Source organism: Physeter macrocephalus, chromosome 2 (genome assembly GCF_002837175.3).
Source record: "Physeter macrocephalus isolate SW-GA chromosome 2, ASM283717v5, whole genome shotgun sequence".
In the NCBI taxonomy this organism is placed as follows: domain Eukaryota; kingdom Metazoa; phylum Chordata; class Mammalia; order Artiodactyla; family Physeteridae; genus Physeter; species Physeter macrocephalus.
Genome location: NC_041215.1, coordinates 58,454,105 through 58,472,594, shown reverse-complemented (window position 1 = coordinate 58,472,594; position 18,490 = coordinate 58,454,105). Strand labels below are relative to the sequence as shown.

The 18,490-nt window shown below is 34.7% G+C and overlaps 1 protein-coding gene across 5 annotated transcripts in view; it reads right to left on the bottom strand.

The window, feature by feature from the left end:
* The window catches only part of RIF1 (replication timing regulatory factor 1), a 57,606-nt gene that overhangs the window by 16,497 nt on the left and 22,619 nt on the right, over positions 1-18,490 (bottom strand). For all 5 annotated transcript variants that reach the window (XM_007114285.4, XM_007114284.4, XM_055087823.1 and 2 more), the window contains exons 17-29: positions 17,139-17,212; positions 16,732-16,912; positions 15,273-15,380; positions 14,761-14,910; positions 11,220-11,319; positions 6,481-6,745; positions 5,273-5,315; positions 4,187-4,389; positions 3,546-3,645; positions 2,278-2,397; positions 712-863; positions 254-334; positions 118-172 (exon numbers count right to left, since the gene is read on the bottom strand). In XM_007114285.4, coding sequence (XP_007114347.2) covers positions 118-172; positions 254-334; positions 712-863; positions 2,278-2,397; positions 3,546-3,645; positions 4,187-4,389; positions 5,273-5,315; positions 6,481-6,745; positions 11,220-11,319; positions 14,761-14,910; positions 15,273-15,380; positions 16,732-16,912; positions 17,139-17,212 — 1,632 coding nt within the window. The remainder of the gene's footprint in view (positions 1-117; positions 173-253; positions 335-711; positions 864-2,277; positions 2,398-3,545; positions 3,646-4,186; positions 4,390-5,272; positions 5,316-6,480; positions 6,746-11,219; positions 11,320-14,760; positions 14,911-15,272; positions 15,381-16,731; positions 16,913-17,138; positions 17,213-18,490) is intronic.

Genomic DNA, 18,490 nt, shown 5'->3' with positions numbered 1-18,490 from the left:
AAAGTCTGCTAAGGAAAGTTAAGAGATTATACAATAAACCTTAACATTAATATAAGAGACTCCATAATAATGGAAGGGTGACTCTAAAAACCCCAAAATATGAAATACCAAATATACCTTAAATATCATCTTGGAATCTTCCTTGGATTTTTCAGTTAAAGTAGGAATTTCCCTGAAATAAATAAGTGCATAAATTAGAATACTGTTAATTAAAAATTAGAAAACCAGTTACTTCAACAACTTCCATACTTACATAGACTCTTCCTGACCATACTGAGAAAATAAAGTATCTTGTGAAACATCCAGATTATTATACATGGCAGGAATATCACACCTGAAAAAGATTTTTTATAAGCAACTTCAATATCTGATATTCCTCCAACTAGAAATTAAACTTACAATTCTACATGTAGTTACATTTTAAGAATATAAAATCAAGGTTTAAATGCTTATTTTCCAGATTTTCCATGAAACCATCTCCCCTACCTTTTCCTCCCATACCTCAATAAAGGAATTGTTTAGAAACATTTAGTGCATTTCAAGGCAGTCTTATACATTATGAAATGTAGTTATGCACAATCTATCTTTTTGACACTTAAAATATAGCACAGTATACACAGTATCTTAGTTATAAACTTAAAATTACGGTTTGCCACATGAAATCTAAATGTAAATATGGAATACTCAATTCAAGATAAAAGTACTACAAACCTCTTTGTTTTGAGTACTTCTTTCTGGTGTTCAGTGAGTATTCTTTCCTTTGTTTCTTTTCCTTCTGGAGGTATAAACACAAAGTCAGTAGACTTTTCTTCTTCCAAAGGCATTTCACTCTTTGCTTTTGGAGTTGAAGACTCTAGTTTCAACTGCAAATTGAAAACATTAATGCACATTTTGTGTTTCCAAATTATTTTCTAATACTTCAATCAATCTTTCTTCAGGCACTCTGATAAAGGTTTTTGATAATGACTAGGAAGTTTGAAGTTCAAACTCATACAATACTCCTGGTTAATAACAATTAGTACCATGTCCTTAACTTTCATTCTGCCTCTATTAAATACTCAGAAAATAAAAATTATTATACCTCTTTCAAAAGGAGGCAAGGACTTCCATGGTGGCACAGTGGTTAAGAATCTGCCTGCCAATGCAGGGGACACGGGTTTGAGCCCTGGTCCAGGAAGATCCCACATGCCGCGGAGCAACTAAGCCCATGCACCACAACTACTAAGGCCTGTGCTCTGGAGCCCGCGAGCCACAACTACTGAGCCCACGTGCCACAACTACTGAAGCCCATGTGCCTAGAGCCTGTGCTCTGCAACAAGAGAAGCCACTGCAATGAGAAGGCCACGTACCGCAACGAAGAGTAGCCCCCACTCGCTGCAACTAGAGAAAGCCAGCGTGCAGCAATGAAGACCCAATGCAGCCAAAAATAAAGAAATAAATTTATGTAAAAAAACAAACAATGGATCTCCATTTCCTTAAAAAAAAAAAAAAGTAGGCAAATGTGTGCTTACCAAAAAAGCATGGGCAAATGTTTTTCAGGCCAACACACAGAAATCAAGTGTTTTGGCGGGAGGAAAGTATATCTGCAGTTTCAAGTTGAAGTACAAACTACTCAAGTAAAAGTTGCCAAAATAATATGTCCTACATGCCAATAATATTGGTACCGTAATGTCATTTTTACAAATTTTCAGCAGTTGTTTTCATTCTACTTTTCAGTTGCTACAAGACTGCGTCAAAGTTATTCTTTAAAAATAACATATTTCTTTCATTTTGCCAGGGCCATGGTCTCAAGATTCTAGAACACCCCTTTACTGGAGGTCCTGGAAGAAAGAATTATTATCTGAAAATTGGTTAATTGGCCACTAGCTACTAGATATTTAGTTTTATATATGAGCTTACAACAGATGTCTTGCGATGCATTCTCTTCCTATTCAATAACAGAAGTTCTAAAACATTCTCCTTTCATGCTACCTATGTTATAGTTAATCTTATTTAGTTTCATTCCATCTCAAGGGGGCTGCTGCCTCGAGTAACTATACTAAACAAATGCTCAGTGTTATGCAGACTTAACTTTACTAAGAAGTAATCACCTCCCAAGGCTTCTAGATTACCATGCCATCTTAATAGTCTTCCCAGGCCACACTTTATTATTTCCCTACAATCCCATCTTTTATTTAGTCTTTAACAGGCTTTTCTTCCAATCAGAAGTTGTATATTTGCAAGCTACCATATACTTTAATTTTAAAAGTCCTATTAAACACACTTTGAAAAACATACTTTAGTTTGTGGTTTCATATTGTCTTTTGTATCCTTCCTTTGTGCCAAAAAAGAATCTCTTTTTCCACTTGAGGTTCTTTCCATGCCACTTATCTTCATATTTAACTGTGAATTTTCTGTCTGTTTTTGTAAAAGTAAAACAATTTCATTATGTGCAAATGTTTTTTATTTATCCTTTTCACATTTTGATAATTAGTCTAATTAATACTCATTTCAAATTTCTTTTGACTATTCATATCTACTAAGATCATGTCAAAGAAAAGAAAGCCACTGTCTAATGCAGTAACAGCAAAGATTTGTTGTCTCCAAATTATACAGCAATAGTTGTTTTGCATCCTGAAAATAAGATATACCAAATAAACACTATAAAAATGAATCGAATTACTGAACTCAAATACCCCTCTTATTACTGGAAATTTTTTTAAAAGAAAAACCAAAGCCACAAAACTTTAAACAATAAAACATACATGACAGAAAATACTATCAGATCCCTCCCAACAGAATATATGGCTTTTTCAGGCCAAATTACACTGAAGGAGTCTAATAAACAAGTCTAGATAATTATCTGATAAGAACTTTTATTTTACCCAAAAACCAAAACTAAGTAAAAGCATTTAGCTAGCTATAACACTTTTTCTCTTAAGGTCCTAAACAAAAAACAGTGAGACTCCATTTGTTGTTGAATAGGAAAAAAGTGCCTAAGGGTGTTCTACCTGATGAGTATATAGTGCTTCTATCTTTACTCCTTAATCTTTAGATAGTAATCAAGTACTATTAGCCAAAGTAACCTTGGTCCAAATGGATAATGTGATATTCAAGGATGTGTTTCTCTGGCAGAATGAATGAGATTCAATGCAAAGAAATGAGAAAATGAAGTGTAGCTCTTGCTTACATAGGGATTAGTAACTAGTATTCCCAGTTTATATAAAGCAACGTTTAACCATATATTTCAATAATTCCAACCTTTGCAAAACAATACACTGAGGTGCCATAGTTAAACAAAAAAGATCATTAATGAACAAGAACCAGAGATTATTTAAATGAGACTCTATGGTGAAATTTACTGCCCTTAATTCATAAGTTTTCTAGGCCACACAACTAACTTTATGGAAAACTGTTACGGAACACTTCTGTTCAGGTTTTACTTGTTTATCACTTCAGTAAACATTCTAAGCTTTCGTCCTTTTTAAAACTACACTGAAACGCAATAAAAGAACTACTCAAACATCATGCAAAAGTAAACAACGCCCCACCCCCCACCAACTTACTGTATCTGAATATGGTCCACTGTATTCCTCAATAATTTCAACATTTTCCAAACCAGGCAACAGAAGCAGAGATTTTTGTTTGGCTTGTTTTAGTATTGGTCTTCAAAAAAATACATAAATATATATGCCTTAAGTGAGCAGTACTGATGACACATTAACAAGAACACTTTAATTATAATTTTAAAGTGGCAAAACACAGCCAACTATTTGAATTTTTCACTAAACTCTTCAGTATCTGAATTTTATCCTTTAAAAAGTTTTCCAATTTTCCAAATTTTAAACATAAAATTTTGAGCAAAATTTTAAATCAAAAAGTAGACTGTTACATTAAGTACACATCACTTAGGTTTTTTTTTTTTCATCACTTAGATTTAACAGCCATCAATTTCCTGCCTTTTGCTGGAAATTTCTTTTGTTAAGGATAATCTGAAATTGCTTTTTGTGTTCCTAAAACTAAGGTTACTCTAAGGACCAAAGCAAAGGGTCAAATAATTTTAATAATCACCATGTACTCCAAATAATAGTTCAACTAAGAAATCCTCTGCAATGATTCCTCATAAGGAAATTTTATGTTAAAACCAAAATGTCAATACACAATCTGAACAGAGTAACTGTATAAAAGAGTTTTGTTGTTAGCATACTTTAACTCCTCAGGATAAATCAACATCGTCACTTTAGCAAATGTGGCATTCCAGAACTGAGCACTTTGTTTTCTAATCTGTTTATTCTTGTGTGAAAATACTATGCATAATAATGGCGAGATCTGTTCAAGAAGTTCACTGTCATAAGTCCCAGTGTAGCTGACGTGTAGACAAGCAATAATTTCTCCTAGTAGCTTTTCTAACTAGGAAAAAGAAAAAGTTCATTAGGATAACACTTAGAAATGTTACTTTTCAAACAGAAAAAATAAAAGCACAGAGCATACTAAAGTAAACTCACAGAACATGCTATTATTTCAATTTTTTTTAAAAGCTCCCATCACCTTCAATATATAACTCTTTATAGGCCAGCAAGAACTTACTTTATCAATACAACAGCTTGAATTCAAGCTTATTCTCCATTAACAGAAAAAAATTATGTTTTCACATAAATTATAAGAGATTAATAGTTGCCTACAGAAGTTTTACCTATAAAATCTTGGAACCAATTACCTTCATATATGAAGGGATGAGACAGGAGATGGAGTTATATGAATTTAAAGCAATATTAAATCTTTCTTTAAAAAACTATCCTTTGGGACTTCCCTGGTGGCGCAGAGCCTAAGAATCCGCCTGCCAACGCAGGGGACACAGGTTCGGGCCCTGGTCCGGGAAGATCCCACATGCCGCGGAGCAACTAAGCCTGTGCACAACTACTGAGCCCACGTGCCACGACTACTGAAGCCCGCACGCCTAGAGCCCGTACTCCGCAACAAGAGAAGCCACCGCAATGAGAAGCCCGCACACCGCAACGAAGAGTAGCCCCCGATTGCTGCAACTAGAGAAAGTTCGCACGCAGCAATGAAGACCCAATGCAGGCAAAAGTAAATAAATTTAAAACAACAACAACAACAACAAAAACTATCCTTTGATTATATCCACGTCTTGCTACTAAAAGTTCATTAAAATTAAGGTGTAATAATGACCCTTTAAAAAAAATCAGCAAAATTATATTTAAGGAAGACAATTATTTAAATCCTAAAATTTTTCTTCATGAAAGTGTATTTTATGGACAATGTCTATTTTTACCTTGTTGTTCATACAACTATACACTTTAGGAACTTCATCAAACCTATGAAGAAAAACAGAGTACCATTTGTATTTTAGAACATTAAACCTAGAAATATCGTAATGCAGCACAAAAAAGAGACACGCATAGTGATATACAAAGGTGCCTCAAGACCTAACAAAAATTGTCAAACTGCAAACATTTAAACATGAAACAAACCTGTCTTTAAAATAGGAGTTAAAGAAAAAAATCTGGAATAGACCTCAAAGTATTAATACTAGTAGTCACTTGTTTCCATGCTTTTTAAAAAGCATTATTATTTTTGATGAAGCTTAAGGACTTTAAAAAAGATTTGCAAAAACTTAATGAATTTGGAGTTCTATTTTGTATTTTATAAAATCTGTTCCTAAAGCTTTCTCTGTGAATTTATGAAAGACAGGCTGTATTATAACTGAACCACACAACCTTGCTATAAAGAACATTAATGAATTCTTCCAAAATGCTTCTTTCAAGTATGTTACTTGGGATTTTTTCATGTTGTTTTTTAGGCACCGCTTTCTTTGGTTCAAATGTAAAAGGTAATGTAAATTAATACAAACTTCTGGAGGGTAGTTCAGAAATTTAAATGCATAGACCCTTTGAACCAACCATTTCAATTTTAGGGCCCTGTTCTGCTATTTAGTGGTAAATGATTTATGTACATATATGTTCAAATGTGATAGTTAGTTATAAGGAAAAAGACTAGAAAACATATGTCCACCAACAGGAAACCGGGTAAAGTTTCATGAAGCCCTATGCAGACATTAAAAACAATGATATTCTTAGGTGTATGATTCAAGATGCATCCAATATACTAAGTGCATACAATATATAATACTTAACTGCAAAGCAGTGTGTCAAGTCATATATATCATACATTTAAGAGGTATGCTTTCTGTATTAACAGTTCTGAAAAGACAAGCACTAAAGTAAAAAGAGGGTTGGATTAATCATGAAAAATAAAGTGACTTCCAATTTCTACCTCATACTTATTTATTACTTGAACTTCTACCGCATACTTATTTATTACTTGAACTTTTAAACAAAAACAGTTTCATATATTACCCCTTCCACTAAACTTTAAAGATTAAGATCTTTAACAGCAAAGCTGATATGAAAACAATAAACGTTTGCTACCCAAATCTAGTTATATATGTTTAATTCGAAGTTATTAAGCCAAAATACTTACTTTGCGTTTTCGTAAAATAATGCCAGAGGTCTTGTTAAAGTTGCAAATATTTTTCGGATCATACAAGGCAAAGAAATATGTCCAAGTACATTGGAAAGAATGCTGGTGATTGAGTTGCCAATAGCGAGGAGAGTATCAGAATGTACTTCCTTGAGGCTCAGAGTGTGGAAAGAATAGATCACTCTCACAATAAGTTTAAATAAAGAAGCCAATTTCTCCAAGGGCTCCTTCTTCTTTTTGGACCAATCTGAAGGTCTCTGTGGTGCTAGGATAAAATTAAACTTATTAAAAACTCAAGTGTGTTGAAAAGTGTCACTGTTCATCTTTACAATTTATGTCTCACATTTACATGACATCTACATCTAATACATGTGTTTCTGTAGAGTGATACCCATAAATCTTAAAATGAAATACCATTAGTGGATAAACATCACTACAACATTATCTCTAAAAGAGAATCAGAGATAAGGGAAAACTGTTTGGCAGAGCTAGAATAAGAATTCCAGAAAAATGACTCTATTTTCTCTAAGGAATTTTTAAATGCATTAAAATTTTTATTTTATAGTCTCAGAATTTCAACAACTAATTTGTAAGAAAACACTAAATTATATAAGCTGTGCTCCAAAATTAAAAGTTTAAAGTCCATTTTAAAAATAAGAAACAAGATTTCCCTTAGAATCATTGCTTCCTGGCTCATCTATAGTACACTAAACCCCACAAGTTAATATTGAACAAGTCAGAGATCCAAATCCTCAGAAATAAGACAAGGGAAAAAGCCTAGATTTAAAGAAAAAGATGTATCTGTCCAACTTTCCTTTGCACCCTTCTTAGACTCCATCTCTCTCCAGGGGTAAACCCATTATGTTTTGTCAAGAAAATCATATCTATTCCAAAATTACCTTTGTTTCCCTCAAAGAATCCATTCTTTTAAGGTTAAGATATCTCAGATTTAAGAAAAAACTCTAATTCAGTGCTTATTAATTAAAAATATCATGTGGTGAAATGAAAAACAAGTGTTGCTACTGAAAGGAAGTCAACCTTCTTCCCTAGAATCAGTTTCCCATACATGAATAATTTAAATTGGAAAGGCCACCCAGAAATTCTTGGCTCGTATGTTGAGGCTGAAGACAGCCCGTAGTCAGGGGAGCAGTTACATACAAGAGACTGATCAAAGAGTATAAATACTGAGGCAGGTAAACAGAGAAAAGGGATATCCAAGACTAGAATAAACTTTATATGAGAAAATAACTGAAAGTAAATCTAGAGAAACATTAACTGTGTAGTTCACAAACACACCAATGTATTTCCCACCTCTGTCCACTCAGAGATCCAGAAGCAGTGACACCTTAATAGCAATGAACAGATTTTGGTTTCTAAATGCCATTCTCAGCTAAAAGGAACCATATTCCTTGGAGATATGGCTGGTTCCAGGCTGAGGCAGGGAAAAATATAAACATCTTATGTCAAAGTTCTCAAAGAATAATGGAAACATATGAAAAGGTCATAGACGCCAACAAGAACATTAAATTTTAACAGTAATAAATTACAGCCTACTGAATAACAGAAATCCATGCTGATAAAAACAAAATAAATAGGGGACAAAGGAAGCTGTATCTTACATTAGGATGTCACTTGCACCTGTGTCTGGTGCTTAGTGGCTTGATAAATAATTGTAGAATGGTTTATTATGGGAACATAATGAGATAAATAATTAAAATGGGGACAGCTTTTAGAATTAATGTAATTAAAGCAAAGAAGATAAACTCCTTGATACAAAGTAATGTAACATAATTAAATGAAACAATATGAACTACCACTTTGGGAAACATCACAGTGTTTTAAGCAAGAAGCATGAGTGGCTGAAAAACTCATGGGTAAAAGTATGCTGGGTTAACAAGATATTTACACAGTCTCAAAGTACCTGCCACAAAACATTAACTTATTAATTTAAGTATTTACTAATTAACTTTACAGTGGAAAACCTGGCAGATACCATCTTAACCAAATAGTAAATGTTAACATCATTAGTAATGGGACAAACTGACTTGTGTGCCTGTTGACATAATGCACTGAAAATAATACTTCTGTAGTATCCCGGTGAAGAAATGAAATCTCAATCTAATCTTGAGGAAATATTGACAGAGCCCAATTGAGAGACTCTCAAAAAGTAATTTTATTTGTATTCTTTGCTTTAAAAAAATAAAAAAGAATTATTTATTTTTTTTAAAAATAAATTTATTTATTTATTTATTTTTGGCTGCCTTGGGACTTCATTGCTGCGCACAGGCTTTCTCTAGTTGCGGTGAGCAGGGGCTACTCTCCGTTGCAGTGTGCGGGCTTCTCATTGCAGTGGCTTCTCTTGTTGTGGAGCACGGGCTCTAGAGCACAGGCTCAGTAGTTGTGGTGCATGGGCATCTTCCCAGACCAGGGCTCGAACCCGTATCCCCTGCATTGGCAGGCAGATTCTTAACCACTGCGCCACCAGGGAAGCCCTGTACTCTTTACTTTTAAAGGTCGTGAAAGACACTTGGAAAATGTTCTAGATCAAAGACTTGTCTAAAAGTACTTTGAAATGGTTCCAGGAAATAAAAATAAAAAGTATAAAGGGGAGTGGGGGATGAAAATGATAAGACAAAAGCAATCAACTGATAACTGAGGAATCTGAGTAAAGAATGTTTAGTGTCTGTGTATAATTTTTACAATGTTTCTCTAAAACAAATTACAAAATAAAAGTTATCCAAAAACTCTCAAAGTGATCCTTATGCACATTTATGAATAATAATTTTCTTTCAACTAGTTCTAATTTTTGTTTCTTCTCCTCCTCAACTTTTGCTGGCAGCTTTTAGAAATCTCCCCTAGTTTCCATAAATTTAAACAGCAAGAACACCTCTTGAAAGACAAGGAATGAAGACAAAAGACTTCTAATTCTGGGTTTATAGATCATGGGTAGAACGGATATTCAGTTAATTCTAATTTTTCAGAAGTAACAAAATAGGTAAAATTATGTCCACCTGGAGCTCATCGTCTTGCCTTATCAAACTTCGGTGGCTTACAAAATAATTTCTGATATCATTTGTTATATAACCTTTTTATAGTTAAGATATTTAGAGAATTTTATTTTTCGGACAAAGAGGTAATCAGATTAAGAGTTGCTCAGCCCCAAAGGGGGCTAAGATTAAAAAAAAAAAAAAAACTCAAGCACATCCATTTCTGTGGCATCAAGGCTGGGATGCTTTGACCTGTAATACACTTTAGTCACATAACATGTTTCTCTACATTACTATTTAGTTAAAACTGAAACACCCCCCAAAAAAGCCAAAAACTCCCCCCAAAAAACCCTAAAAATATTTTATGTTCTAGTAGCCTTTACACTAATTCATCAAAGATAGATCTTATTGAAAGAAAACTGAGGGACTTCCCTGGTGGCACAGTGGTTAAGAATCTGCCTGCCAATGCAGGGGACATGGGTTCGATCCCTGGTCCGGGAAGATCCCACATGCTATGGAGCAACTAAGCCCGTGCGCCACAACTACTGAGCCTGCACTCTAGAGCTCACGAGCCACAACAACTGAACTCGCGTGCCACAACTACTGAAGCCCGCACACCCTAGAGCCCATGCTCCGCAATGAGAAACCCGCACACCGCAGCAAAGAGTAGACCCTGCTCGCTGCAACTAGAGAAAGCCCGCACGCAGCAATGAAGACCCAACGCAGCCAAAAATAAACAAATAAAATAAATTTTTTTAAAAGAAGGACACGAACCTTAAAAAAAAAAAAAAAAAAAACAAACCCAAAAGAAAAGAAAACTGAGTATGTTCCCAATCTTTTTTTTTTTTTTTTTTTGCGGTACGCGGGCCTCTCCCTGTTGTGGCCTCTCCCATTGCGGAGCACAGGCTCCGGACACGCAGGCTCAGCGGCCATGGCTCACGGGCCTAGCTGCTCCGCGACATGTGGGATCTTCCTGGACCGGGGCACGAACCCTTGTCCCCTGCATCAGCAGGTGGACTCTCAACCACTGCGTCACCAGGGAAGCCCTGTTCCCAATCTTTAAACAGGAAAAGTAACCTTTAAACATCCACATTTTTCATTACTGGAAGGTTCTTTCCTATACAGTATGAAAATATATAATCATTGGTAGAAATATATAAGTTCAAAGAACCACTTAGTATAGAATAAAACAGCTCAGTATTTATTACAATATAATTTAGAATTAACCAAGGAACATAGTTATAAAAATAAGACAACTTGTTATGATTTCAATTGTCCAATTTTATACAGTAAAAATTGAGTTAAACTTTTAGCATCATTTTAAATTTCCTGTAAATCCGTAACTGATTAATCACTGCCAAGATTTTCTATGCAGTTGAATGTCAACTCAATGATTATTTCAAATCAGGCTATCAAATAAGAACATTTTAACAAACGTCAAAGTTTTTTGTCCAGATAATCCCTGTACCAGATGGAGTAAGTAAAATCATTTGTATTATTAGACAATCTCTAATAGGACAATATTTATGTTTCTGCATCATAAAAAGGAGTTAGATTGGGGGGGAGGGTGAGAGACACACACACAGAGAAGGAGAGAGAGCAAGCATGTGAGCTACTAGCATAGTAACTAACATGGCTACACAGCATCAGAAGTAGGTAAAATAAGATGGGAAAAGCTATTAGGATTTGCCCTGACAACAGTTCCAGACAGCCATGTTTATGATATATTAGGTAAGCAAATAAAATACTTACATTTAATTTTGGGCTGATACTTAATATTATATGGTGAAAAGTCGATGCAATCAACCATTACAGTAATAATATGAGTGATCCTATCCAAGAACAATAAATTCTAGGAAAGAATAGTTAAGTATTATATTAGAATCTTTTAACTACTGGCATGGTTTATGGCATGGTTTATATAAAGTGTAAGCATGAACAAAAATATAAGACTTTTAACTCCCACATATAACATATAGTAACACACATGTCATAGTTTATACCATTTAAGGTACATTAAGTATATGGTTATGAATATTTCCCAGTTAACTGCTGTGTGCCAAGTACTATACCTTTTTTTTGTTTCCCAATATTTATGGAAAATAATTCAGCTTTAAGATGCCCATAAAACTCAGCATATAAACCAATAAATTGAGAATGGAAGAGCTAGGTTCAAAATTAGATTCTTTACCAAATTTCTCTTCAAAATTACAGAAGTGTTCACTAAACCCAGCAGAAACAAAACAAAATGTGAAATGTTGCTAAAGCTCCCCGATACCCTTTCCTCCTCCCTCAAATCCAAATGAAATAAAAATAAACCCTTAGAAACATCAGACATTTTTCTGGCAACTTTTTTTAAAGATGGGGGGCAAGGGAGACTGAAAACAGAACAAAGGAAATCCCAGCACTATGAGTCCAAGAACACCTCAAAAATAGTGAGTTTTCCTAGAAGAAACCGAGTAACAGAAGACACAGGGAGGATTCTGAGAAAAAGATATGATGGTCATTAGAAAAATCAAATGGGTAATTAAAAGACTACTGAAATTAAAGTTCTATAACACAGTTGCTCTTCTTTTATTCTCCATTACCTTTCACTTGTCCAATTCACTGGACTAATTCACAAGTCTGCCACTAAAGACAACCTCCCCCAGTCAGTGTTAAGGACCAAGAGGAGGAAGGGAGAGCCCCCAGTTAACCTAAGAAAACCACATGGAAAGTTCAGTACAGATGATAACCTACACACCCATACAGAAAAGATGTTAAAGCTCCAGTGCTTCCTTCTTGCTCACAATTACAAGGTGAAGCTTGCTTGTAACTACAATTGGCTATCAAAGCCAGAAAAACAGGGGATCTCTCCTGGGTTAGAAAACACATTCCACCTACCAATATTGTTCAATATTAACCTTTACTGACAAATATGAAGAAGGTGTGCTAAATACCAATAGAACTAATCCACAAGGCAAGAGGTAATAACAGAAACAGAAGAAAACTACTATCTTCAAAGAGGAAATCATATCCACTTAAAAACATAAATGTAAAAATAAAACTATTATAAAACACCTCAGCATTTAAACAGAGAAAGAATGGAAACAGAAGTATCAAGCTCCCAGAAAGCAGTACCAAAAATAAAGCAAAACACAAACAGATATAAAGAAAGAAAAGTAACAGACACAAAGATGACACCTGAAGATCTAAGCACTCTTCCTGAGATGAAGGTACAGCTCTTTAGATTGAAAGGGTCTACCAAGTACTTAAAACAGTTTAAAAGACGCCTCAAGACACACCATGGTGAAATGTCTAAATTCTAAAGGCAAGAGGAAAACCCCAAAACTTTACAAACTAAAAAAGAGATTAATAACAAAAAAATTAAAAATTAGTGGGACTTCCCTGTAGTCCAGTGGGTAAGACTCCACGCTCCCCTTGCAGGGGCCCTGGTTTTGATCCCTGGTCGGGGAACTAGATCCCACGTGCATGCTGCAACTAAGTTCGCATGCCACAACTAAGAAGCCTGAATACCATGCTGCAACTAAAAGATTCCCGCATGCCACAACTAAGACCTGGTGCAGCCAAAATAAATAAATAAATAATGTTTTTAAAATTATTTTAAAAAAATTTGTATCAAACAATGCATTTGTAACAGTAGCAGTAACAAAAGTAAGAATAGTCTTAGATGCATATTTTGTAAAAATGAAAAAAGTTTTACAGAAATGAACAAATGAACAGTATCTTCAAAACTGTGATAAAAATTTTTCTGAAACCTAAAAATTGTAACTAATTACTTAGTTACATATTTGACAAGGAGTTATCAGTCACATACATGTCTGTTATTCCCCAAATACAAAATCTGGACAATGAGGAACTCCAATCTCACTCATGAAGATATACGCAAAAAATTTTAAAACACTTTATCTACAATGTTTTAAAAGATTTCCACTGTGACCAAGAAGGGTATCTCAAGGACACAAGTTTGGTTTAACATACGGAAATGCACATTACCAACAGATCTCATATACTCCAGCAGCAAGCAAATATGGGCAGCGAAGAGACCATACATAACAGCTGAAAAACAGCTTTAAAACTTCCAAAAAATCAAGCAAGCTTGGTTAAGTTTAGAATAAATATTACTTAATAGAGAAACTCAACATTATAAAGATGTAAATTCTTTTCCAAATTAATCTATAAATGCAATATAACCAACCAATCACAAGCAAAATCCCAACAGGGTATTTTATAAAACTTGATAGATTCTACATTTCTTGCAGAAGAGAACAAAGATGTAAGCCTACCCAAGACAATAATTTAAAGGTGAAAACTGAGGGTCAAGCTTCTCCCTAACAATTATAAAAGCCTTCAACAAATTCACTGTCTAGCTGGCCAGATAAAAGCCACAGATATACATCAAGACAGAAAGTCCCTAACCTCATGGAGTGTGGGGGAAGTTACAGAATGAAGTACACAAACGATTTTGATAACAAGATGCTCAAATAGAAATTAACAAGACTAATTATAAATAAGATTCTTTGAAGAAGGAAGCACAAGCTTCAAGGGCAGTTGTAAGCAGTTCAGATTTTTATTCCAAATGCAACAAAAAGCTACAGAAGTGTTTTAATCTGATTTACATTTTTAAAGTCGCTCTGACAAATACTATAGTACCAAAATACCATAATCAGAATTATGTCAATATTTTAAAAAAGAGAATATTATAAATACTTCTACTCTTCTCCGCAGGGGTAACCACTATTAAGAGGTAGAAAATCTATCTTTTCAGATGGAAAAAACCATTCTTCAGAGTAATAAATAAATTTCAACTGGCAAGAACACTGTATTCATGTACATATGTGAGCATAAGTATGTAACTTATGGGTAGAAAGAAAGAGGTCTATTCTAGAATGATATATACCAAACTGCTGACAGCAGTTGTTTTTTTTACAGAGTAAGGAAAAGGAGTGAATAGGAACCTACATTTTTAGATCTACAAACTTCTAGAGTATACACTTTAAAGAGCTAACATATGATAAAGCAAGGTCCAGGACAGTAAGGTCCTTGTACGGTTCACCTAGAATGGCACAGACACACAACAGAGTAGTAAAAGCAAATCACTGTTAAATGGTCCTGATACATGGACCTTAGAGTTCAAAGACACCAAACTGTCTCACAAAGCTGTTACTCGTTTTATACACTAACTTCATTACTTATAAACTAAAAGCATTAGTAAATGACAGTTCACAAGTGTTATCTCTATTTACTTGAAAAGAATCCTTTACATGCAAAAAATGTACCAGGATAAACTCACTGAAAGGCCTTCATCTTCCAAACTGGACATTATCTTGGAAGAAAGTTCCTCACAGCACAAATTCTCCTCTGCAGTTGCCACCAAGGCTGCACAACGAGCAAATGCTCTGTATAATTCTGACCAAGTTTCAAGTAAGGTCTTCATGGTGGCCTAGTAACAATAAAAAAGAAATTTAGAAAACACATCTACACATCAAAACACCTAACAGAATACATCTTTAACATTTTAAAAACACGGTAACATTTAAGGTGTCAAAGAGGAGACTAGTATAGGGTAGTGAGTTTGCCAACCTCCACAGAGCTCTAACTGAAGAACTGTAATAATGCCACAATACCAGCAATTATCAAAGGTCAAGAGGAAGTTCTCCCTTCCTTCACCACTTTCCTTTCTCCTAAGCTGATTATAGGTCATAAAAAAGTCTTGTTTTAGGTAAAATTACTGTAGGGGTTCATTATAAAAGGTGACATAATATTTTCAGAAAAATGCAAGTTCATCAAGTAAAACTGCCTTACCGCTGGAATTTTTTGTGCTGAAAAAATATGGTTTATTGGTAAAGTCAGTGCACAATAGATGGCACTAAAATTATGTTCTAAGGCATCACCTTGATTCACTTCATTGGTCTGAAACAAGAAAAATAATAAAGAAGTTAGACAAATCATCATCTAATTCTAGCCCGAAGTAGTAACATCTTACTATGTGTAGTGAGTACAATTGTGTCTCCAATGTTGACATGTTCAACAGATGGTGAACGCCTAACCTCTGTAACCTTTGGAAGTAGGGTCTTTGCAGATGTAATCATGCAATAATGAAGTCATGCCAGTTTAGGATGGGCCCTAATCCAATAACTGGCATCCTTATAACAAAAGGGGAAGTTGAATAGACAGAAGATACTTTGAAGAATGCCATGTGAAGATGGAGGCTGAGACTGAAGTGATGCATCCACAAGCCAAGGAACATCAAGAATTACTGGACGCTAAGAGAAGCATGGACCACACTCTCCTTCAGAGCTCCAGAAGAAACCAAACCTGCCAACACCTTGATTTTGAAACTCTGGCCTCAAGAGCTATAAAAAAATAAATTCCTATTGATTTAAGCCATCAGTTCATGGTAATTTTTTAAGCAACCCTGGGAAACAACGCACTGTGTTTTAAGTCCTAAAAAAGAATCCCAAAGGTGACTCCAAAATCTTTTACTATACACAGAAGGTAGATTCAAGCAAGGACTTATAAAAAGGGCCTCTAGCATCCTTTGAACAGTGGGAAATTATTTAGGAACATAAACTTTTTTCTTCGGGAAGAATATGTTTAATGGAGTGATGGCTCGAGCAGCCAAAATAAGGGCTACTGTATAACCACATAACAAATTCTTTGGAGTCTTCACTCCATTTCAGAGTTATAACAGACTATTTCCCAAAGAATAATTCCACTTAAAGACTGATAAAGCAGCTGATGAACTATTAATAGTGACAGAACTTGAGCTCCATACCCTGCCAATATTGCCACTTTTTAAAGTAATTATACGTAAGGGTTAGTCAACTCTCAACAATTAATGATTTAGGAACTACAATATGGTTTTGAGGTAATCACCAACATAGGATCCCATCGACCATGGGATCCTAAGAATATATAGTCTAGTCAAGATACCCATATTATTCCCCAATAGTACAAGTGAAAAAATCCAAGATATAAACAGGGGAATCTGTATATATCATATAAGCCTTCTGGCTTTCTAATTACTGGAGAAAATGGACTGTTTAGTACCCACTAAGTTATACTTTCTTGAATAAGGGAGAAACACGATGAAATCAACTAATCTAAAGAGTAGAAAACTAACCAATCCTACAGAAAAAAATAGGCAGTATCTTCCATTCAAATACAAACTTCTATTCATATACCCCTGTGCTCTAACAAGGAAGGAAAAAAAGGGAAGATATTAAATTTGGGGGAAACATGAAGCTAACTTATAACATACCTGATTTATCAATTCAGTTAATGGGGTGACTATAATACTCCACATTCTCCAAAGATGCTCCTTGTTTTCCAACTGCTTTGCATTTTGATTAATAACATTTAAGACAGAGTCACTGAAAGCTAGCGGTGAAGTTGGACCAGAAAGAACACAGCCTACAAGTGTTTCCAGGTTGAGAAAAAACCTGGAGAAAAAAATTTTCAACTATGCATTAACTGTACTTTCTTCGAAAATGCATTAATTACATTATAGCAAGGTTATAAAAATAACTGACAAAAAAAAACAAAAAATGAATCCCAACTCTTATTTTGATTTTTTTCATTTTTAAATAATTTAGAGTAAGTCAAAAGAATATCATCCATCACATGACAAACTTTCCAAGATAAACAAAATAGTTTGTTTAAAATTACCTTTCATCTTCTACACCACATTCCAATAGATTATTATTGAAAATTAACTGAATTAAGAACAAAGCAGGAGTTCCCTGAAAAAAGATGGGAGATGGCAATCAATCTTCTTGTTACAAACAGTATACTCTTCTCGTTATACTTGTTTTCTACAATTATGTGAAATATGACCGTTTTAAGCTTGAGAAATTTAACTTTCGATATTACTTAGGAAATGACAAAAATGATAGCAAATGTACTTCCACTAACTACACACAAAACGCAAGCTCTTTATATTTTAATCATAGCTGTTACATCTATGTGAGCAATTGAAGAACAGAGAGAGATTCCAGATATTAAAAAAAAAATGTTGACTTAAAACGTGCTGGATCAACAATACCTACATCCAAAAGATATTAAATATATTTCACCATAAGTAACCCAATGTTACTAAGCTTCCAAAATTTATAACAGTAACCAAAATTATTATTATATAAAAGCAAAGAGAAAACTTTCCTTCTAGAACTGTTTAATCCAGGGAAACAGTTCCATTAATAGTGCCATACTTAATTCTTCACATTGTAACGAGTGTACCTTGTTTTATTGTGCTTTGCAGATATGGCATTTTTTACATATTGAAGGTTTGTGGCAACCCTATGTCGACCAAGTCTATTGGCACCATTTTTCTAACAGCATTTGTTCACTTCATGTCTCTGTCACATTTTGGTAATTCTCACGATTTTTCAAACTTAACATTATGTGTCCTGACTGCTCCACTAACCAGCCATTATCATGTCTCTCTCCATCTCCTCTGACCTCCCCATCCCCTGAGACACAATATTGAATTTAGACTAATTAATAACAATACAATGGCCTCTAAATGTTTAAGCAAAAGGAAGACTTGCACGTCTCTCTTTCAATCAAAAGCTAGAAATAATTAAGCTTAATAGGGAAGGCATGTCAGAAAGGCCAAAAGCTAGGCCTCTTGTGCAAGTTAGCAAAGTTGTGAACGCAGAGGAAAAGTTACTGAAGGAAATGAAAAGCGCTACTTCAGTGAACACAATAGTAAGAAAGCAAAACAGCCTTATTGCTGATATGGACAACGTTTTAGTGGTCTAGATAGATCAAACCAGCTACAACATTCCCTTAAGCCAAAGCCTAATCCACAGCAAGGGCCTAACTCTTCAATTCTGTGAAGGCTGAGAGGTGAGGAAGCTGCAGAAGAAAAGTGTGAAGCCAGCAGAGGTTGGTTCATGAGATTTAAGGAATAGCCGTCTCCATAACTTCAAAGTGCAAGGTGAAGCAGCAAGTGCTCACACAGAAGCTGCATCAAGTTACACAGAAGACCTAGCTATTTAATTAATGATGGTGGTTAC